Source organism: Aethalodelphis obliquidens, unplaced genomic scaffold (genome assembly GCF_003676395.1).
Source record: "Aethalodelphis obliquidens isolate GAN/ISIS:26980383/991018 unplaced genomic scaffold, ASM367639v1 scaffold97, whole genome shotgun sequence".
Lineage (NCBI taxonomy): Eukaryota > Metazoa > Chordata > Mammalia > Artiodactyla > Delphinidae > Aethalodelphis > Aethalodelphis obliquidens.
In genome coordinates, this window is record NW_020838041.1 from 2,483,828 (window position 1) to 2,506,432 (window position 22,605).

The window sequence follows — 22,605 nt, forward strand, 5'->3', positions numbered from 1 at the left end:
ATGCTCTTTGCCCCTCGACACCCATCCTCCCCTCTCCTATCCACCTCCCACTGCTCATTAAGCGAAGCCAGCTGAGCCCCAGTGTGACCGTCTGTAAGAAGGTCCGGCAAATCCTGAGGAAATTTCTGAAAAAAACAGAACTACACTAAACTAAGCTTCCTGTTGAAGGCTGCTGGACCATCTTACCATGAGGATGGACCTTGGGGACCAAGTTCTTGGCCAGTATCACAGATCAGTAACCGGACTGGAGCCCTGCTCTGGCTTTCCTCCCAGAGAAGCTCCCCAGTTTACCCACCTGAAAGGAGGCATCAGGGCCTCCCAGGATGCATAAAACTGCCCGAGTGAAAGGCCCGTCGACAGACAGGGCCCCATTACGTTTGCTTGTCGGGTTTAATTGTGGCTGCACCACGTTAGCCGCCTAAGCGGGATGTACGAAGCCATGGCGCCCCGCGGGGTGGGGGGGCCACGACACGAGGCTGACTTCCCAGCCGAGGTGTGGGACTGGCTTTGTAAATCCCTCCCAGGGAGGTGACGTCACCGTGCCTACTTCTCCCACGCCCCCCCCACCCCCACCCCCCACCCCCAAGCCCTTGGAGCACATTCTTTTCTGGGTACGAGTGAAACCAAACAGGAAGTCGGTGGCAAAGGGCAAGGGGTGAGAGGTTGGCCATCCAGGGCTGGGCGGGAGCTGCTGGCCCCTGCGTGCTGCCATTGGCGAGGGGCTGTGTCATCCCGGAGCCGCTCCCCGGCCCCAGGGGCCGGCCCTGGGTCTCACACCCGCCCCAGCCAGGTGCCCCGTGGGCTTGCTGGGAGGCCGACAGCTCAGGCCAGGTGACCGAGAGCGTTTAGGAGTTAGTGTCTCTGTTTCCCAGGGTGGACGCGCACATCACCACAAACTTGGTGTCTTAACACCAGCAATGCCTTCTCTCACAGTCTGGAGGTCAAAACTCCACAATCAAGGTCTGGGCAGGGTTGGTTCCTCCTGGAGGCTCTGCGGAGGAATCTGATCCGTGCTCCAGCCTCTGGGGGTCCTGGCGTCCTGGGCTGGGGCTGCACCCCCCCCCCCACCCTCTGCCGTCTCCTCTGGTTCCATCTCCCTCTGCCTGTTCCTGGAAGGACACTCGTCATGGGCTCCAGGGCCCACCCAAAACGCAGCGTGACCTCATCTCAAGATCCTTACCTTGATTACATCTGCAAGGCCTCTTTGCTCATATAAGGTCCCCTTCGTGGGTTCTGTGGTCAGGTCATGGGCACATCTCTTTTGGGGGATGCCACAGTGTCCCCCCACGACTGTGTGCTTCGGCAGCTCCGTCCACCCCAGACTGTCCCGTGCTGTGTGGCGGGTGGACGTGGAGGGAAAGCCCTCGGCTCAGCGTTGCAGGAAGGACCTCTGAGACTCAGCTCGGCCACTGAGTCCTGCAGTCCCTCTGGGCCCCATCCTCACAATGGGGGCGTTCACGGGGGCGGACACTTCACTCGGGAAACCGATGGGCAGATCCCAAGAGATCAGGACAGGAAACCATTTTGTAGACTAAAGAACTAGGTAAATATGAAACAGGGTCATGAATCCATGTGCAAAAAGACAAGAGCAGAGGCAAAAACTGTCCAAGCCAGCCAGTGATCCAAAAAGTACTCACTCCTGGGCTTCCCTGGTGGCGCAGTGGTTGAGAGTCCGCCTGCCGATGCAGGGGACACGGGTTCGTGCACCGGTCTGGGAGGATCCCACATGCCGCGGAGCGGCTGGGCCCGTGAGCCATGGCCGCTGAGCCTGCGCATCTGGAGCCTGTGCTCCTCAACGGGAGAGGCCACAGCAGTGAGAGACCCCCGTCCCGAAAAAAAAAAAAAAAAAAAAAAGTACTCACTCCTGAGGGCCACCTGTGATTTCCCCTTGCAGACCTAGCAGCAAAACTCTTCATCCGGGACCACACATTTGCCTTCCACAGTTCTGCGGTCCCCAGCGTTCCCTGTGTCCTACAAGGCCTCAGGTTTTGTCTCTATGTCACTTTGCCCACCCTCCCCAGTCCAAGCTCTGAGCTGAGGGCAATTGGAATGGTTTTATCTGGCTTAAGCAGAGTTCAGACGTCACCAGTTTTCGAGACACTGGGCTGGGGGACAGAGTCCTCCGTGACAGAAGCCAGGCCGCCCAGGGTCTCCTTGGTGCAGGAGGGGGCCAACACCAGCAGATGCGAAGTGTGCGGAGAGGCGCCTTTAGTACCTCCTGGAAGGAGGGTGGGGGGGCAACACAGTGCCCAAAGAGGCCTCTGGCCGCAGGACGTCGTAAGAGAACACATGGAATGTCGCTGGATGGGCGAATGCTCGCCGAGCCATTGTGATACCCAGGCCTACCGGTGACGCGGGGACCTTACAGTGAGCTGGGGGACGCAAGATGTGCTGAGTGGCACGAGGTGCGGGGGCAGCGGTACGTCCAGCTCAGGACACCTGTGGGGAGGGGGCAGCATGTGAGCTGGGCCGGGGGGCGTGGCCGTGACAGGGCTGCGTGCGGAGGGTGGGCAGCAGCCCCGCCAGGCAGACGGGCCACAGTGACCCCCCGCGGCTCCCAGCTCAGGCCGGGTCAGTGGGAGATGACAGACCCTTTGGGAGCAGCCTGTAGCCCAGGGCCCTGCTGAGCACAGACGCCAAGGCGCCGGCTTGCTTGTTACTGGGGCTCCTGATAAGAAGGCACCCAGACGGGCAGTCCGGGCCGAGGCGAGGGGCGACGCAGACCGGGCTCTGCCTCCCGGCAGGACCTCAGTCCAGCCCCAGGCCCGAGCATCCTGGCTCCCACAGGCACCCATCCGTGGCCCGGCCGGCTGCAGCCCAGCAGCTGAGAAGGGAAACACTGCCGGGGTGCCAGCTGCCCTGGGTGTGGCTGCCTATCTGCGGGCGCCAGCGGATGACACATCCAATTATCAGGAGGCGGCGAGGGCTGCGGCTGGAGTTGGTGACTGTGAGACCCAGGGCAGTGCAGGGCCCATGGCGGGTGGGGGGGCTGCTCACATGCCAGGCCTGCCAGCCCTGCACCTCCACCTCACAAATGCCACGATTCTCCCAGCACAGGAACACGCTCTCAGACTCCCCTCAGGCTTGTCACCCAGCCCCACTGTCCCCCAAAGGGAGCAGCGACTTGGCCCCCGGGGTGCGGGAGGCCTTTGGGAGGCGGGATCACCAGGCCCCTCTGCTCTCAGGGACCTCTTCCGACGAAGCAAGGGGTTGACCAGATGGTCTCTGAGACCCCCTCGACCTCTGATGCTCTGAGGTCCCCAAGGTCTGAGTCACGACTGCTAGAGGAGAGGCGGGGCGGGGCGGGGCGGGACGGGACGGGTGGAGGGGGGAGCAGAACCAGGGGAGGGAGGGTCTGGAGGGGAGCGCAGGTAGACAGGAGGTGCTGCCGGGGGAGGGAAGGACGCTCTGATTATCATTAAGTTCCTGCTGTATACCAGGCACCAGGCTAGACGTTTGATAAATATTTTATACATATTTATGGTCACAGGAAGCCTGGGAGGTAGGTGTGACTAACCACATGTTACAAAGGAAGAAACTGAGGCACAGAGAGGTCAAGTGGCTTGTTCAAGGTCACACAGCTAGCAGTGGCCCCCAAAGCCCCGGCTCTCGTTTCCCAGCTGCCTCCTGGGAAGGCCCTGGAGTCTGTGCTCCAGTGGCTTCCGGTCCTGCATAGCCATGTGCCTCCCCGCCCCCGCCCCCCAGTCCTGAGGCTGGGGCTCCGCCCGAGCCCAAGTCCTATCGCAGGTTTGCAAAACATCACTGCTGGCCAGGGGGCAGGGCAGCTGGAAAGGCAGGTGCTGGGTTTGCCAGCGTGGGGAGCACAGAACTGGAATTTTGGGTTGGCAGAGGCGCCGGGCCCAAGCAGATCTAGTGCTGACAGCAGTCAGTTGGGCCGGGCTGGACCACAGCTGGGTTATTCATCACCTTCCCAGCCTCCCGGGCCGCTGCCCCACCCACCGCACCCAGGGAGACCAGAACTGCAGCTCTGAAAGGTTCTGAGCTTTGGGAGACGGAGCGCACACCCTGGCCTTGCCCCTTGGCCCCCCGGCCCAGCCGCCTAGGACTCACCCAGGCTCCCCCTGCTCTCCAGGCCTCGGCACCCAGTCTTCTGCTTGTTCTCCCTCCACTGCCGGCCCTGCCCCCTCATCTGGGCTGAGCACAGCAGGGGCGGATGAACGGGCACAGGCGCCCCTCTTGTCCCAGCCTCGGGCACGGGGGGCCCGGTCACGTGCTCTCATCGTCCAATCAAGGTCCTTGAGACGGGCTTGGGGCATGGCCCCTGTGGTTCCCACCCCTCCGTTCTCCGTATCCCCAGGGGGGGCCGGGAGCCTCTCTGCGGCCCCTCTGGACCCTCCGGAGAAAATGACCCTGGGCGACAGGGCTGCGGGCACCCACACCTAGGGTGGCGTGAGTTAACACCAGGAGTCAGACCCAGGGTCTGTCCATTCCTACCCTGTTCCCCTGAGGGCAGCGAGGGTCCAGGATTCTGCGAGGGGTCAGCACAAAGTCCATTCGTTCCGATCCTTGGGAAGATGACTTCCCAGATTGGTTTCTCCCAGGATGACCAGGCCAGGGCAGGCGGGGAGGGAATTCTGACTTCCTGATGCGGGTCTCCCTCAGGAAGTGCGAGGAGGCGTGGGAGGATGGGCTGGGGCTGCGGGTGCAGCCCCGGGGTATCCCTGACAGTAGGTGGTGAGACAAAGGTCGTGAGAGAAATCAGTGTTTAGAAAGGCAAAGGCTTGACCAGGCTGCACTCAGTGTCCATTATCCCAGAGACCTGGCTCTGGAGCAAGGGGGTGGACTCGGTTGGACCCAGTAAGCATTTATTGAGCGCCCAGTGTGTACCAGCGGTGTGGACGGTGGGGAAGGAGAAACGAGCAGCACACAGCCCCTGCCTCAGGCTAAGAAGGTGACGGGGACTGTAACACAGGTACAGCACCTGCTACAAAGTGTCCCAGGAGAGGGCACTGAATTCATTCACTGTCGGGGAATTCCTCAGCAGGGATAAACCGGGTTGATGAGCTGACGGGTGGCAGGAGGCAGGGCTGGGGGGTCTTGTCCCCCTCGTTTCAGGCCTCTCAATCCTCTTAGAATAAGATTCAAACCCCGGACAGAGGTCTAGAGGGTCCGGCATGACGCTGTGCTGGTGGCCACTGTGTTCACACGTGGAAGTATCTGAAATGTGGCTGGTGTGTCTGAGGAGCTGACATTTTAAAATTTATTTAAAAAAATTTTTAAATTGAAGTACAGTTAATTTATAATGTGTTTCAGGTGTTCAGCAAAGTGATTCAGTTACATATATCTATTCTTTTTCAGATTCTTTTTCCTTATAGGTTATCACAAGATACTGAGTAGAGTTCCCTGTGCTAGACAGTAGGTCCTCATTGTTGATCTCTTTTACGTATAGTGGTTTGTATCTGCTAATCCCACACTCCTAGTTTATCCTGCCCACCCCCCTTACTTCATTTAGCTGTAACTGGTTCGATCAGCACAGACACAGAACATTGCCATCATCACCCAGAGCTGCGCAGGACAGCACACCCTGCCCGCCTGTGTCCACCTGTGCGCGCCTTCTCCTCCCCACACCGAGGCCGCGCTGGTCTGTGGGCCCCGAGGACGTGCCAGGCTCATGGCCTTTACCCCATGGTTCCCTCTGCCTGTGGCACCTTCCCCCACTGCTGAGATGGGTGGCCTGCGCGCCCCTGTCTGACCCCTCCCTGACCACCGCTCAGAGGGCGAATGAGAGCGGACCCGGCCATCCATCACAGTTTTGTCCGTGGGGACTGGCCTGCCGCGTAGCCGGTTAGCACTCGGGACAGACTTACGAGACAGCCTGAGTGAGCCGCACGCAGAGGAACGTATGTGCAAAGGCGCCGGGGAGGCATCGGCGCCGGGCGAGTCAGACAGGGCTGGCAGGAAACAAAATGAGGAGGGAGGCTAGTGGGGGGGGAGGGGCAGCGGGGTCCCCCAGGGAAGGCGCTACAGCTCCTGACTTGGGCTGCCACCGGGGATCCCACTAGCTGACCGGGGACTCAGCTGGAAGAGACCAGGCAGCCGGAAAGCCCAGAGCTACCCGGGACAGGGAGGGGGCAGGTGAGGAAGGACTGGGCTTCGCAAGGGGTCCACCCGGGAAGCTACCGCTTCCAGCTCCGTTTGGGGTTCAGGTGGAGGTGGCCCCCTCACCTGAGGGCCTGGAAACAGCAAGGAGTAGCTTCAACCCTTAGAAGCAGCAGGAGCCCCAGAGGCATCGTCTCAGCCTCCACCTGAGCCAGTGCTCCGACCTGGCCCAGCGGTGCCTCCCTCCCCTCTAGGAGGTGAGCTGGATAAAGACGGGAACTTTGTCTCTTTCGGCCTCATGTCCTAGCACGGGCCCTGCCTCGTGGGAGGTCCTCACGAAGTACTCATTGAATGAACGAATCCATATTCCCCCTCTCGGAGAGCCCTGAGTGTTGAGAGTGGAATCTGGGTCCCAGGCAGTCTGCAGGGCAGGCAGCAGAGGATAAGACCCCCATCCACACTCATCATCCCAGTGTCTTTGAAGGTGAAATTGACTCATCTTGTTTCCGAATCAAGTCAAAATTAACTTCTTCCAAGACGCTTTCCCTAGACCACCCCACACCCTCTCAACTCAAATCCACCCACACCCACTCGGGTGTTTTCACCATCTAAAGACGTGCCATTCAGAGCGCGCTCATCTCCGGGGCCTCTGTGGCCTCTGTTCCTCACTTGGGGACTGTGACCCTCTCCTCTGGTCTGTTTCAGGGGCAGGGCCCCTAAGGGGCGGGGCTTGGGCAGGCAGGAGAGAGAGGTGACAGGAAAAGCTGTGGCCCAGACCCATCTTCCCAGCCAGAACGAACCTCCCTGTGGCCCCAGACCTGTGGCTTGAGTCACCTTCCTTTCTTTCTCCCAGGTCGGGGGTCAGACTTGGTTCGGATCCCGGCTGCACCACTGACTTCCTGTTTCTGAGTGTGTTTTCTCATCTGCAAAACAATACCTCCTGGGGGGTTACTGGGAGATAAAATAGTGTCTGCAGAGTGGACGGACTGGTGGTGCCGGCCCTCCCTCCATCCACGTCCACATCCAGACTTTGCTTCACCTTGTTATTGGGGTAGGAGAGGCAAAGTCCAGAAGACCTGATTCAAGATTCTCCTGCTCTAAACACCCCCATAACTGACAGCTGAATTAGAGAGTGTTTGGGCTACGGTGGACTTGGGGAGCTATCAAATCTACCTCCTTGCTTTACAGATTTGGAGGGGAGGATGGAGGAGGGCATCCTCCTCCATCCACCTGTCCAGCATCATGAATCGAGTTAGGGATACCGCGGGAACTGGATCCCAGGTGGCCTGGCTTTCGTGCCTTGTGATGGAAACAGATGCTGTTAAAAGGTTGGTCCTTGGAAGGATTTTAGCCACTGCTCGTCACAGGGGAACCTCAAGGAGGTAGCCTGGCACCGTCACCAAGTGCCCAGGTGCTGGATCCAGGCTGCCTGTGCCGCTTACCAGCCTTGTGACCTTGGTGAGCCTGTTTCCTCACCCGAAAAAGAAAGATGCGGATGCTGGTACCCACCCCATAGGATGATTGCATTCAAATGAGATGGTCTATGTAAAGGGCCCAGACTGTGCCTGATATGTAGGAGCACAGCAGATACTTGCTGTGGCTATCAATAGATGAAAATGTTAATATCAAAATAATAGAGAAGCATCTAGAAAAGCTTCATATCTGGAAACCATTTTAAAGATAATCACTTTCAACCCCCAGGGGCTAAGTATGGGCTATTACAGCAATATGGGCCACTCCTGTCACCTCCCTCAGGGCCCTTCTACATCCTAAAGGTGGCAAAATTATCATTATTTAAAGATGAAATGAACATTTATTATGGCTAGCATATTAGGTTGTAGATGGGCCAAATGCATGATACAATGGACTTGTGTTTTTCTGTGCTGTCATGTATACTTTATAGGATGTTGGGCCCCTTCCGTCATCGGTGTGCACTGTACTTTAAGGCCCATTTTGTAGGACTTTTATAACGGAGGCCAGATAGCGTGGAGGGAAGCACACTGGCCCTGGAGTCACCAGGCCCGACTGAAAGGTAGGTTTGCCACGTATTAACTGGTGACCACTGGCAAGCTACCTCCTCTTCGAGTCAGAAAACTGCAGAGGCTGGGCTGGATGACGTCCAAGGCTCGGTCCAGCCCTGGCAGACTATGGCTCAACGCAGAATCTTACAATCTGAAGTGATAGTCAAGGTCTACAGGGGTTGGGCTTTGGTATCCATGACGTACTGTTGGTCACATCTCCGGTTTATTTGACTCTAAGTTCTTAGGGACATAACCCTCAATCAGAAAACTATTTCTATTGAATCCACGATGTGCTTTACGATTTTCTTCTCTGCACGTGGCTCCCAGGAATGCATTACGGAGAATAGCTGGGCTCCTGCCTGGAACACCCACGTCTCAGGAAGCGAGCGAGTGACCATCATGTGGTCCCTGAGACCATCCCTGGGCTTCTCAAGTCCAGCTCACAGAATTCCCCACGAGCATAGATTCTGAGGGTCCCTTCCTCTGCAGAGCAGAAGGGCAAGCTGAAAGTGAAGGGTGTGAGCTGCGAGTGCCAGCTACAAAGGACAGCAGAGGTGATGGCTGGAGGAGCCCGGAACACACAGAAGCTGACCGGACTGCACTGTCCGTTCAGCACTGGGTGTCCAGCACGGGAACCCTGAGTTGTCAAGAAGTGCATAAATGTGCTCAGGGTCTTTTGCCAAAGGGGGAAAGGCAGGGGTGTGCTGCCCTTAGAAAGATTTCCATCAACATAGGTTTGAAATATTCAGTTCCTGTTACACACCAGGTTCCCTGGCGCCGGCTACCTCGGGGCCTGCGGACAAAGCTACAAGAATGAAACATCGCTACACACGCCCCAGGGAGTATGGGAGAATGCACACGACGTCCTAGGATAATAAGTCCACAGCCAGGTAGTTTTAAGGGGTAGGCTACCTTATGGTTTTTCAGTAAGGATCTGGGTAGGATTCAAATCAGACTTAATTTACCTTAAATTAGCTAGTCTTCATTTACTCGTCCGTTAAAACATATTTTTTATTGAGCCCCGAAGATGTACCAGGCACCCATTTCAGGGGCTAAGTCTGGAGTTTCAGAGACACCCACTGTTCACCTGGTGTTTCCCCTGGCATGCCCATGCCCTGGGGGGTGGGCACTACTTTGTGGTTTTCCATCTCAAGTCTCATCCTGCTGTGGGCTTCAGGCCCTCACCCCCATCCACAGGGCCGGTCTCCGCAGTGACCTCTGCACGGAGGCAGATGGGCATCTGGCTGTGCAGGGGGCGCAGTCGAGAAAGACTCCTTTTTCCTAGAGAGAAGTCTCCCTCAGTCCCGAGCTGAGCACGCACTCTATCCCTGAGCGCGCAGGACCGCCGGGACAGAGGGCGGCTCCCCGGCGGAGGCCTCACCTCGGCAGGTCGCGGGGAGAGGGAAGGGGGACAAAGCAAGAGAGAGCACGGTCCAGGCTCGGGACTTGAAGCCCTGCCCCCAGAGCGCCCGGCCCGCAGCTCAGCGCCCGGGGCTCCGCTGGAGCGGCCGCGGCGGGGAGGGGGCGGCGCCGGGCGGGGCGGTATATCCAGCGCGGCGAAGGGCGGGCCCGCCAGTGCTTGGGCCAGGACGCGCCGGGTGGAAGTGCCGGGAGCAGCAGCCGGGAGCTGTCACGCGCGTGGTCGTCGCTCTATGGGCACAGGGAGCCTCTGAGCACGAGAAGACCCCGCTGCCTACCCGCACGTCGCGAGCCCCGCACCTCGCACCTTGCCGCTCGCTTTCCGGGCCCGCGCCCCGCGCCGCCATGAACCACTCGCCGCTCAAGACCGCCCTGGCCTACGAATGCTTCCAGGACCAGGACAACTCGACGCTGGCCCTGCCGTCGGACCTGAAGATAAAGACCGGCACGTCGGGCCAGCAGCGCGTGCAGGAGCAGGTGATGATGACCGTCAAGCGGCAGAAGTCCAAGACTTCCCAGTCGTCCACCCCGAGCCACTCCATCCGAGGTAAAGGCCGGATGCGCGCGTGGCCGGGCGGCGGGGCGCGGGGCGCGCGCAGACCCCAGCAGCGCTCCCCTCCGCCGCCGGGTCTACTGTGCAGCCGCCGCTCGGCGGCGCGCTCACGGTGTTGGGGGGTGGGGGCGCGGTGGGAGACGCAGTCAGGGCCGTTCTCGGGGCCCAGGGCTTTCTCTTCCCCGGCCTGCTCCGGGGAGCTGTCTCCGCGTCCTGTCTTACCCGGTCGCCCGGGGTCGTGCGCCTCCCTCACCCCGCCCCATCTTGCCCGGACTTAGCTGCGGGATCTCAGTGGCTGGGGGGGGTCCGGGGGGAGGGCGGTGCGTGGCTGCCCGACGGGCAGGGAATCACGGAGACCCGAGTGGAGGCCCAGGAGGGGCGGGCGGCCGGGGAGGTGGCTCAGGGAGCAGACAAGCCCTTGTGACTGCGCGGCGTGGTAGCGGGAGCCTCGCACCTGGAAGAGGCATGTGTGGTTCCAAGGTCGCCCCGGGCCAGTGCGGACCCTGGGGACTGAGGCCGGGAAGGGGACCAGGATGCCCTCTTTCCCGTGGCTGAGACAAACCCACTTTCCTACGGGATTCGCCCTGACCCACTCAGCTTGCCTAGAAACAAGTGTCTTAGGGGCAGCTAGGGAATTCGGTGGCCAAGGTTGGGAATGCCCCGCCCTCGACCCCCCGCCTTGCTGGGCCCTCGTGGTGGGCACCTGTCCATCTAGGTGCCGGCCCGGCCAGCCCTCTCCCCTCCACGGTAAGCTCCCCCACCTGGGGGCGGCCAGGAGAAAGGGGTAGGACCCCTGAAACGCAAGGAGGAAGGTATGATACCTGACAGGGCCCTTTGCGGAGGATTTTTAGACCAAACGCTTTCATACAAACAATTCCCAGTGAGAATTACACACGGATCAGGGTACCTTCTATTTACTTATTTAAATGCTAATAAAGTCGCTGCAGACTGCAAACAGTACAGGTCATCCAAGATTTACTTATTGAAAAAAAGAGATACAGTGATCAAGTCAGGTGTTCATGAGAGAGCGGGGAGAATGAGGGTAGTAAAGAGGGGGGGACAAAGGAGATGAATCCTCACCGATTCTCCCACACACGCGTGCATACGTGCGCGCACACACACACACACCAGCTCACAATTTCAACCTCTGTGCCCCCGCCCAAGTGGCCCCCGTGTAGAGCTGAGGGGGAGAAAGTGGCTGGCAGAGGACTCCCCTGCACCGCAAACCCAAAGGTCTGTGCGGCTGTGCCCCCTACTCCTCTCCTCCCAGACCCCCACTCGAGGTCACAGCCTCCAGAGCGCCTGCCCCCTTCCCTTTTGTTTGGTAGCTGCTTCCAGCCTTATTTGGAAGTAGGTTTGGGAAACAAAGTGCCCTTCCTGGCCACAGCCCAGTCGCAGCTCAAGCCAACCTCCTCTCTCCCTTGCTGCAGACTCACCTGTCCCCGTCCCGCTCCCACTCCGTCCCTGGCCTGAGCTGGAGGCTCGCAGCTCCAGAAAAGTCTCAGACCAGCCCCGGTGCCCCAGACACCCCCTCTGATCCCCCCATGGGGCGCTGGCTGGGCACTGTGCCCCTGGCCTCTCTCTTTGTGGGTGACACATCCATCCCTCTTCTCTCCACTTCTCCATCCCAAGGTCCTCCGGGGGCGTCAGCAGGCAGGGGCGGACTCTGATGGCTAGTGCGTCCCTCTCTGAGGGCTGACCCTGGAGGCATGTCCCCTCTACCCCTGGCTCTGACCAGTTTCCCCAGCGGCACTGTAGCTGGGAGAGGCCGTCAGGCCACCTGCAGCTGGCGTTTCTGGTTTATCCGGCTTTGTCTCTTCGCCAGCACCGCCCAGGCGTCCCCCGTTTGCTCTGTGACTGCCTCTCCCCGCTTTGGTCCTTCTCTGTCCCGTTGGTTTCACTCCATGTGTCTGCTCTGGTCCCCGGAGGGGTGATTGGCGACTGTGAAAGGACCACGCCCCAGGCCATCCCCCTCGCCCCCTGCACAGACTCGAATTCTCTTTCAGTTGCCCGAGACAGAAGAGCAGGTTTCTCTGGGGTCTTTGATTCTCCCGGGCCCCCGCCCTGAAGAAGGCCAGGTGCGCCCCACTGACCGCAGAGGAGCTGCCTCTCCCTGTAGCCCTGTAGGACAGTCAGGGGTCAGCCACCCACGATCCTGGCAGTAGGAGTGTCTTTTGTCCGGAGCCAGCCCGTAGGGCTGCCTTCCATCCTGTCAGGGAGGGGCCTTGAGCCGCCGAGGGCTGGGTGTGGGACCGCGTGGGAGAAGCCTGGCGTGAACGCCCATCTCTGCCGTGCCCTCCCCAAACACGGGCCCAGACGCACGGCCCACCCTGTTGGGCAGTCCCCCGTTAGGGAGGGGTTCTCTGGGGCCTGGAGGCCCTGCAGGAGGAGGCTGCTCGGGACCCGCCCACCCATCTTCTCCTGAATGGGGCCTCTGAGCACTGCTGCCCACGCTTCCCGAGGGTCCCCGTGGGCAGCGGGAGGAACCCGGGAACGTGGCTGCCCAGCCGGAGATCAGGGCTGGGAAACATGACCTCCTTGCGGCGGGCGGGGAGCCGCTGCGGGGTGGACCGTGGGGAGAGGGACTGGTGCGCTGTCGTCTGGCCCGAGCGGAGACACTGCCATTTTCATGCCCTTAATGCTCCGCTTGGAATCTCTTCCTAAAGCTGAACCCAAATCTCCTCTGATCCAAGTCCGAAGCCGCCGCTGCCACACACACACACGCACACACACTCACACGCGCGCACACACACTCACACTCACACATACATACACACTCACACAGACACGCGCGCGCGCACACACACACGCACACATACACTCACACACATACACTCTCTCACACACGCGCGCACACACACTCACACATACATACACACACACACACATACACTCACACACACACACACACACAGCTCGGTGGAACCAGCTGCCTTCCACACAGCATTCCAGGGAGTCCTAACCCACGCGCCCTGCGCACTGCCCCGGGAGCCATCGTCAGCCTTGGGCCCGAAGGTTCTGTCTCCATTCTTCTCAGAAGCACCATTTCCCACCTGTGATGGTCAGAGGTGGGGGTGGGGTGCGCTGGGCAGGTGTCCTGCTCCCCAGGGCCCTCCTGGGGGCAGGCTTGTGCCCAGGGGAGCCAAGACCCTGTCTTAGGGCCCCGCTGGCCGGCTCCCTGGATTCATGGGGGGCTGTGTCTCGGCGTGACCCTCCACCCGGGGAGGTTCTGCTGTCTCTACTGTCCTGGAAGGTGTCCTGCCCTGACCACAGGCTGGGCACAGGTGTCTCTTCTGGGGTTATTTCCTCGGGACCAAAGCTGAGACGGGAGGAGGTACGTGGTGTCTGTGCTTAGGCCTGCCCCAGCAGGGAAACATCTTAGTTAAACTTCAAGCAGACCAGTTCTCATTTCTTCACAATGCCTCCTCTAGGAGCTGAGGGCTTAGCCAGGATTTCCACCGGCCTGTTACAACACATGCAGAAATGCCGAGTATTCCGGGGTGTTCCCCCCCCATCCTGCTCCTTTGCTAAGCTCATTGACAGAGATTAGAAAACAAATAAACAAAACAAAAGAAATTCCTCTCCCCACACACGGAATTGTAAATATCAATAAGCCACTTGTTCTAGGTTTGAAACTCTGGGAGCTACTTCTGCGATAGGGTGTGACCCGTAGAAGTTATGTGATGTTTGAACAAAACAAAATGGAGGACTGTTTTCCATGGAAGGTAGCCTCCTGTGAGGCTCTTTGTAGGCACACGCCACACAGGCACGCGTGTATGCACACGTATACCCACCGCTGTACACACACACACACGTGTCCTCACGCACACGCGCATTCACACGCGGCCCGCCTCGCGGCAGCTTGTACAGCAGCAGGAGTCCCACTGGTGTCAGGAGGCTTGAGTTCTCTCTGATCTGTTGCCAGCTGCTGTGTGATCTCGGGCAAGTGGCTGCCCCTCTCTGGGTCTGTGCAATCGTAAGAGGTGGGGTGAGATCATCTCCAGATATTTCACTGGAAATAGATGTATAACTCATGGCCTCTCCAGACCGTTTCCCCAGACCATCTGCAGCTGCAAAAAAAGCTCCTCCCCTCAAGACACGGCCCTCACGGTTTCCTTCCAGGAAGCATCAGATCCCCCAAAACTATCCCCCAAAGCACTGTCTTAAGCATGGTTACACGTCGGAAGAGTCTGGGAATTTCCGGCCCCCAGAGGTTCTGGTTCAGTTAGTATGGGGACAGCGCGGGCATGTGGACTGTTAAAGGCTCCCAGGCGGTTCTGAGATGCAGCAAAGTTCTGGCCCTCACCCGCCCTCACACAGAGACCCCCTGTGGGGACCACCCCATCACAGGCACACACCTCTACACACACACAGGGACGGGCATCTAGTGTGGCAGTTACTGGTGACGATGCTTTACCCTGGACCCCCCTCGGGGGGCTGAGCCCAGGCCCCAGCACGCTTCTGCCCTCAGTTCAGCACTTAGGCTTAGTGGTGGCCACACACAGGTCGTGAGGAGGAGAAGCAGGTTTCCAGCGGCGTGTCCACGAGCGCCCCACTGGCCTGGGTGGAGGGCAGAACATCCCCTGCGATGTTCGAGGGGCAGGAGCTGGGCTGCGGGACAGTCCGGGGTCCCAGACATCTCCGTGCCCTCTTCTGACAGTTCTCCTTATTGTCTAACTTAAATTCCTCTTGCTGTGGGCCTCACCCTGCTGGGCACCCTGGATGGGACGGATTTCGGGGGTGAAGTAAAGGCGTTTCTGAGGCCGAGAGACAGTGGGCTTCCCTTCTGAAGCTTTCTGTGCTAAGGAACAGATGTAAGTGCAGAAGCAGCTAGAAGAGGCAGGAACCTTGTGAGAGGCAGATTCACAGACATCCCTCTCTGGGAGGGCCTGTGGCTAGCAGGGACGGGGGTGTGGGGAGACTGGGGTGGAGGAGAGGCGTTTCGGGCAACCTCTGCCCCTGGGGCAGCCCTTTGGCCAGGCTGGCCGGTGTCCCGAGGGCCTTCTCCAGGTGGAGTCTGGTCCTGGGTCGGGGTGGGTGGAGAGCGCCCCCAGCAGACACACACAGAGAATGTACAGCACAGAGTGCGTCGAGCAGGTAGCCCGGGTGCTGACACGGCTCCCAGGGCGAGTTGGGGCGCCGGGGTGGGGGGTGGGTCTTCTCCAGGAGGAGCTGGTTTTGTGCAGGGTTTGGGCTCCAGGGAGAGGCCTGCCTGAGAAGGAGAGCAGGAATGTTTCAGGCGTGGCGGGCGTGACCCATGGAATGCTTGGGGGTGGAAGGGTGAGTCATCCCTGCGAAGGTTCACCCGTCCCAGTGGGGAAGGAATCCTGGGGGTCCTGACAGAGGGCTGCCCAGTGACACCGGGAGAGTCAGGCCGCCCGTGCAAGGCCACAGGGAAGGGGCTCCGGGGTGCTGCCGTGTGCGGGGTGGCTTTTCTGAGATGGCTTGTCACCCAGAGCAGTGACCCACAGTGAGGCTTGCAGCGTAGGGAGCGGCCGGCCGTGCTGGTCCACAGGTAAGGCAGACCTCTGCTCTCTGACCCCGGGCTCCTGTGGGAGGGCAGATGCCTCGAGGCAGACACACAGTTGGGCCACGCGGAGAGGCCCCTGGGCCCTTCCAGCGACAACAGCGAGTGTAGTGCTTCCCGGGAGGTGGGGTGACTGTGGGGCAAACTGGTGCTGGGACCCCCTCCCTTCCCACCTCCCTGAGAATATAGCCTTGGGCGTTCTGGCCCCAGCCTCTCCCCGGTTCACCGACCCACCAGGGACCTCTTTGGGTGGGAGGGGGGCCTGGTTGAGTGGAGGCAAGGACCCCAGTCCCCTGCTGCGGTTATGGGAACACTGAGCCTCAAGGCACCAGAGCTGGGCAGGGGGACCGTACCTCACCGTACCCTGCACTGAGAGGACAGGCAGCCTGGGGCACGGGGACCAGGTGGGGGTCATCAGGAAAGGCTTCCTAGAAGTGACGTCCAGTGAGGTCAAGGGGCCAGTGGAGAAGTGCAGGCCATCAGAGCTGTCCCATCACTCTCAGTGAGAAGCTCCATGTTCTTCCTGCTGAACTTGACTTTCAGAGGGTGGTACTTCCCAACCAGACCCCCCAGGGTCAGGAGAGGGAGCGCTCGCTTCTGCTGTGGGAGTAACAGTCTCACAAACGGCTCGCCTCCCGCCTGCACCCCTTCGGGTATCTGGTACACTGCAAGGTGTGACTGCAAGTGTGTGAGGTGTCTGGACTCCCCACCCTCGAAACCTCGGCCCAAGACAGCTGCCTCCCGCCAGAGAAGCAGTGCTGGCTGGTGTGATGGCAGCCACGTTCTCACAAGGAGGCCAAGCCAGGCAGCTCACGGTGGGAGTCAGGCAGTTTGACCCCCAGTTGCAGGTGATCTTGGGGAGATGCCTTCAGGAGCTGCCTGGAAGGGCCTGGAGGCCTTGGCCCAACCAGAAGTGAGAGTTACAACCCACACCTGTCATCACCACAGTCCCCCCTGGGTCACAGGGACTGGCCTTGAAATGATAAGGTACTCCAGAGGTCATCTGCCTCCACGGCAGAGAACTCCCCGCCTGTCACACAGAGGAGAATGAGAGGGAGGCGGGCAGGTGCAGGGTGTCGGGGAGGATATGCTTCACCTGATGACCAAGAGGGCGAGTGACATCACTGCTGACAGACTCCCTCCCCAGCAGGGCGGAGGCTCTGTGGGAGCATGCCCTCCACGGAGCCTCCTGGAGACGCCTCTCCCATAACTCTGTGTGTCTGTCACCACCCCAGATTTTTCATCCAAAGCAGCTGGCTGACCCACGCTTGCCCTTGGGTGAGAAATCCCTGCCCAGGTGAACCCTGCCTTGGCCTGCCCTGGAAGGGGTGTCAGGAGGGGAGATAGACGGGACGCTGGCTGTCGGCCACCGGGGTTCCTGGCTGCAGCCCCTTTTCTCGGTGAGAGCGAGTTCTGGGCGTCCACGCCCATGAGATTGCCTCCAGACTCCTCCTGACAAAGGCAGCTTTTCCAGAGCTTCTGGAGAAAGGAAGAGGCATGAGCTGCCTGCATTCAGCAGGGAGCTTGGAGCAATTCAGAGCCTCAGGGGCGTCCCTTCTGGAGCCAGGCCTGGGCCTGGGGCTTTCTGGGGTGGGGACACCTCTGGGGGACCCTGAGGCAGGCAGCAAAGGAGGTGGTGATGTAGCCTTTGATGCCCAAACTTCTTCCTTGCTGAGCCCTGTCTCTAGAGAAGAGAGGTCAGGCTTCTCTGAATGCCCAGACACAAGTCACTGTAATCACACAACCACGGGACCTTGAGGTCCAGAGAGGCCAAACCCCTCTTTCTGTAGAAGAGGAAGCCAAGGCCGAGAGAAGGCAAGTGTTTTGCCCAAATGCCGGAGCCAGAACCAATTCCAGCACCGCTAGGCGCCCAGGACAGGGGGTCTGCGCCACTGCCGGCAGCCCCAGTGGCCAGTTGATCCTCCGTGATGGGGGGCATGGAGAATCAGGGACACTGCCCCTCCTGTGAGCTGTTGGGGGTCACCTGGCTCTGGACAGAGGAGGTGGCACCAGGCAGGGACATCTGCCACAACCCAAAGCTGCCCCTCTGCTCTGTCTTCTCCCCCCAGCTCAGATGCTCCAGCGCTCACCCCCAAAGGCTTGGGAGTCTGAGGGAGCACAGCCGATGGGGAGGGGTGAATTGAGCCAGGTGGGATCCCGGCCGGACCCTTCCCCTGATGCTGGGTCTACCCGCTCTCCCTGGATCGACTTTCCCCAGGGGCCATCGCTTAGTAAGAGTGTAGGACCACCCTTGCTCCGGACGCCCAGGCCGTGGGGCCATGGTTCCTAGTCTAGGAAATGGGGCACCAGGCAGGATATGACCTGGGGTACGGACGGCAGGACAGCCTCTTGGGCGGGGCCCGGCTGCAGGTTTTGAACGTGGGTTTACAGACGGTTGTGATTCAGTGGCTGTGGCCGAGGAAGGAAGGCAGACTCGGCACGGGACACGGTGTGAGCAAAGCCCCAGGCAGGTCACTGTCAGCCTCGCTTCAAGGGCAGCAGGACAGCGGGAAGAATTGGGCTGTCCTTTCGGGTTCCTCAGCCATCCGGTGAAGGAGCCTAGCGTCCAGGCTGCCTTCTGAAAACCAAAGCCACTTTACCCTTAATAAGAGTAATGACACTCTGTCCTCCCCGGAGCCTGTCATCTGTGGGCCCCCAAGCACTCGGAAGACAGTTCATTAATCCTCAGCGGGCCTTTGAGGTTGGTGGCCGCTCCCCCTGCAGCAGCTGGGGCACCTGGGAGATGCAGGAGGGGGCGGAAAGCTGGGTTCGGGGACCAGAGTCCCGCATGGCGTCGGCCCCGGACCCTGCGGAGCTGCCCTGCGGCCCTGAGGCTCTGGAGCTGCCATGTGGAGCTCCGGGCTGTCGTCCTTGAGTGGGAAGGCCATCCTTGTGGAACTCGGAGTTGTGATTCCCTGGACCGGGATGACGGGGGCCTGAAGCCCTCCAGGCCAACTCCTGACCTGTAGGTGTCTGCCCACCCCCGGCCACAGGGGTAGAGCCCCAGGAAGGGGTCGGCCGAGGCCCTCGGAGCTGACCCTGCAGCCATCTGGCTGTGGAGGGCCGGGTGGAGAGAGGGAGAAGGTGAGCAGACGGCTGCTTCCCCGTTCTCCTCCTCCAAGGCCTCAGCCCTGGTCTCCGAGGGCCGCAGGGCCCCAGATGCGGAGGGGACGCCGTGGGCAGGAGGGCTGTGGGGAGCGAATGGCCTAACCCTTGCCCCTGTCCTCAAGGTTCCATGTATGACGGCCTGGCCGACAATTACAACAGCTGCGGGACCACCGGCCGAAGCAGCTACTACTCGAAGTTCCAGGCGGGGAACGGCGCGTGGGGCTATCCGGTAAGGAGCGGCTTCCCGCAGGGTGTGGGCTCAGGCTTCGTGGAGGAGAAGGCGCGTCCTGGTCGCCGAGACAGCGGTGCGGGGTGGGAAGGGTCCCCGAGGGGAGGGCCCCCAGCTCTGACTGGGTCCGTTTGCTTGGCCATCATTTCACACGTGGCTCTCACTGCAGCCTCCTGTCTGACTGGATATTTCTGAATGTCTCAGATGAGAACATTTTAGAAAAAGCATAAAGAAAACATCATATTCAAAAGAAAAGTCCATTTCCCAATATATCTGATTTGATCATAGATTTGAAAGATGTTTGAATTCTCATGGTCCAGTCATGTATAGGTTAGATGTTTCTAGAAAAATCCCGAAGGAACCCTCTCCTCAGTATGTGCTGATGACCAAGGATGTGTGCCCAGGGGGGAACGTGGCTTGAGTTTGTAAGTTGGACAAACCCGCGTTCAGATTCTCGCTGTGTTACTTACTGCTGAGCATGTGACCTTGGGCAAGATTCTTCTACCTCTGGGTCTCAGTTCCCCCACATGTAAAATGGATATAACAAAGTCTACCTCTGGGGATTGTTGTCAGGACTAAACGAAATAATGTGCATTAAAAAAAAACCTGATTGGGCTTCCCTGGTGGCGCGGTGGTTGAGAGTCCGCCTGCCGATGCAGGGGACACGGGTTCGTGCCCCGGTCCGGGAAGATCCCACATGCCGCGGAGCAGCTGGGCCCGTGAGCCATGGTCGCTGAGCCTGCGCGTCCGGAGCCTGTGCTCCGCAACGGGAGAGGCCACAACAGTGAGAGGCCCACGTACCGCAAAACAAAAGAAAAAAAAAAACCAACCTGATTATAATCATTCTTAAGAATTTTTTTTTTAAATTAGCATGAGTAGACATTATCCTAGATCCTTTAATCCTGGCCCTGTCACTGTCTTTCTGTGTGATCTCATCCCGCTATGCCCGTCCGCCCATTACTGAACAAATATTTCTTTAGCCCTAGCTCTCCATCAAGCACCAGGGCAGATGCCCTGTTTCAACCATACAAGCCCACGCAGGAGTTTTCTTCTGCTCCACAATCGGGGTGTCGGGCTAGGTGACACCCAGGTTTCCTCCCAGTCTGCAAATCCTGTGACTTCCCTTTCATTTTGCTAATTCCAACATTAGCCTGTATTGTTCTGGAAATCCTTCTGTGAGGCCCTTCAGGCCTGTGCAGCTGGGGATAAAGGCCGCTTCTCCGTGGGACTCTGGGCTCCGTCCGCTTGGGCCTCAGGTTTTAGCAGCTTTCGCTTTGAGTCCACATTGCTCACAGATGTCGGGGTCCCGGGCAGGAGAGAGGTGGGAGGTTTATGAGTTAGGTGTTCCTTGCCATCCACTCGATTCCTTCCTACATAAGGTCTCACTGGGGCTGATTTGGGAGGATTTGTGTTCCGTCGCAGCTTTAACTAGGTTTGCTGTGAATTTAGTTCCCTCCGTTTTTCCCTATTCTTCATGTCAGTTGATACCCTCAGCGCCGATAACTGATAAATACAGTTGACTGAGCCCAGTAGGCGGGCAGACCAGGCATAGATGTGAGTAAAGGGCTTTGACGGAGAGACTGATGACCAGGCAGAATCTGAGAAGATGACTTCGTAATGCCCGTGAAAAGGATTAGGAGAGACCCAAGGAGGGGCAGGTCCCTGGACGGGACCAGCAGTCAGATGAGTAATCGTGCTGACCGCGCAGATGTTCTGTGTCTTCACAATGTTGCGTTGCCCAACCAGAACTTGGCGCTTGGGTTCCCGCCCTGGGCCTCTGGCTGCTCTCTGACTCTGTGACTTTAGATCGAGCTCTGATTTCTCTGGGTATCAGTGTTCTCATCTGCGCGTGCTTCACCTCCACTCAGGGGTTGACGTGTTACATTAACCGGGACGTGTCATCAGATGAGGGGCTGTTACACGTGGGGATTTGTAACCAGGACCTGCAGGGAACTCGTTCTGAGGGCCTTCTTGGGAGAGCCTGTGTGCGGCTGGGTTCAGCACTGCTTCTGGTCCATTAACTCGATCCTCACCGGCTCCCAGCTGCCCCTACACCCTCCCCGTGACTGTTTTCTGACACCCGGTGAGAATTCCCTCCTTTCCCGAACCCCAAGGCCCAGCCCTCGTCGCTCCTTCTCTCTGCCGGCGGGATTTCAGAGTGACTCAGTCAGGAGCTGCCTGGACACGTGTCCCGGCTCGCTTAGCTCAGGAGGGGCTGTGGGACACGGGGCTTTGGTGGAGGGAGGCGGATGGGTGGAAGGATTGCTGCTGGAGCCGAGCACGTCAGCCACGATGGCAGAACCGCTAGTCAGGACTTAGGGGAAGGGGGGCAGGGGGCAAGTCAATAGGGGAGCCATGGGATTTTCCCAGGGATTGGCACAGCTGAGCCAGGGGAGTTCAGTCCCCCCCCCCCCCCCCCCCCCCCCCCGCGGGAGGGGCCGCGGGGGGGGGGGGGGGCCCCCCCCCCCCCCCCCCCGCCAAGAAACGAGCGCAGAGGGCAGGGGGAGGGAACAGGGCCCACGGACCCTCCTCAGAGTAGCCTCCATCTGCCCTGGGAGGACCGCAGACAGATCGTTGCTAAGCTGGAAGAGTCCAGCTGTGCTGCCATTGCCGGAAGTGTTTCTGGAACCTCTAAAAAAATTTTTTTTATAAAATATAATTGTTGTTAGTGCCATTTTAGCGGCCATCTAAGAAAACCAGCCCCATTTGTGTGTTGTCAGGACCTGTGTTTGAGCGGAAATGATATTAAGCCCTCTGAGAGCCTCACTCCTCAGACTTGTCTTGTTTCGAATATCAGATCAACTTCAAATAACAAAGATTGGTCACCACTGACGACGTATTTTATTTAAGTATGCAAAGGATCTGTTCTAAAAATGTTTAAAAAGCAGTGGTGGTACCTTATGATGTTACCTTATATTCTAATTCAGCAATAGTCTTTTAATTTAAAAAAACAGATGAGATATATCTCATCCTACCATTTATAATCTATGATCACTTATATCACAAGATAAGAAAATGGAATATAGACGGTCTTGTCATAGAATGAAACAGAGTTAGTCTGACACACAAAAAGCATCAAGGGGCTTAAGAAAAAGAAGAACTGGTCCCGAGAAAGTCGTTGGCCAGTCGTTCTCTATCCTCTCCTGGTCCTCGGAGACCGTATCTGCTGGTCAGTGATGCCCAGAGGCCCAGGGAGGAGCAGGTGAGCTGGTGCAAAGGGTGGGGCACATCCAGCCCTGTTTCTCAGATGAGCAGACTCAACTCTTCTGTCCCAGTTCTCAGAACCAGACTCGGGGACTATGTAGGGACCGACAAGGTTGGCATTTCATAGTTGAGGACACTCAGGCCCAGTAAGGACAAGGGTCACATGGCTGGTTAATGGGAGAGCAGACGAGACCCCTGGCCTCCTAACTCCTAACCTGATGGAGTTTCCTTTCATCGCCCCAGACATTTGCGCTCTTTTGTTGGGCATTTTATGGGATGTTTTCTGGTGTGTTTTTTTTTTTTTTTGCAGTCTCAATATTTTAAAACTATAGTATGTTCTGGGGACTTGGAACAGACGCATGAGTTCAAATCCCTTCATTTCCCCCCTTCCGTCCCCCAGCCAAGCCTACTCTTTCCTTGGTGAGTCAGCCTCACACAAAAGACGCAGGGCAGTGGCCCCTTTTTCCTTCCTAGACTCAAGCTG

At 58.8% G+C, this 22,605-nt stretch overlaps 1 protein-coding gene across 1 annotated transcript in view; it reads left to right on the forward strand.

Moving 5' to 3' along the window:
- Nucleotides 1-9,607: 9,607 nt before the first annotated feature.
- Nucleotides 9,608-22,605, forward strand: part of PKP1 (plakophilin 1) — a 43,469-nt gene continuing 30,471 nt past the window's right edge. Inside the window, exons 1-2 of the mRNA XM_027096060.1 lie at nt 9,608-10,047; nt 18,811-18,917. Of these exons, the coding sequence (XP_026951861.1) occupies nt 9,846-10,047; nt 18,811-18,917 (309 nt within the window). The 5' untranslated portion in view covers nt 9,608-9,845. The remainder of the gene's footprint in view (nt 10,048-18,810; nt 18,918-22,605) is intronic.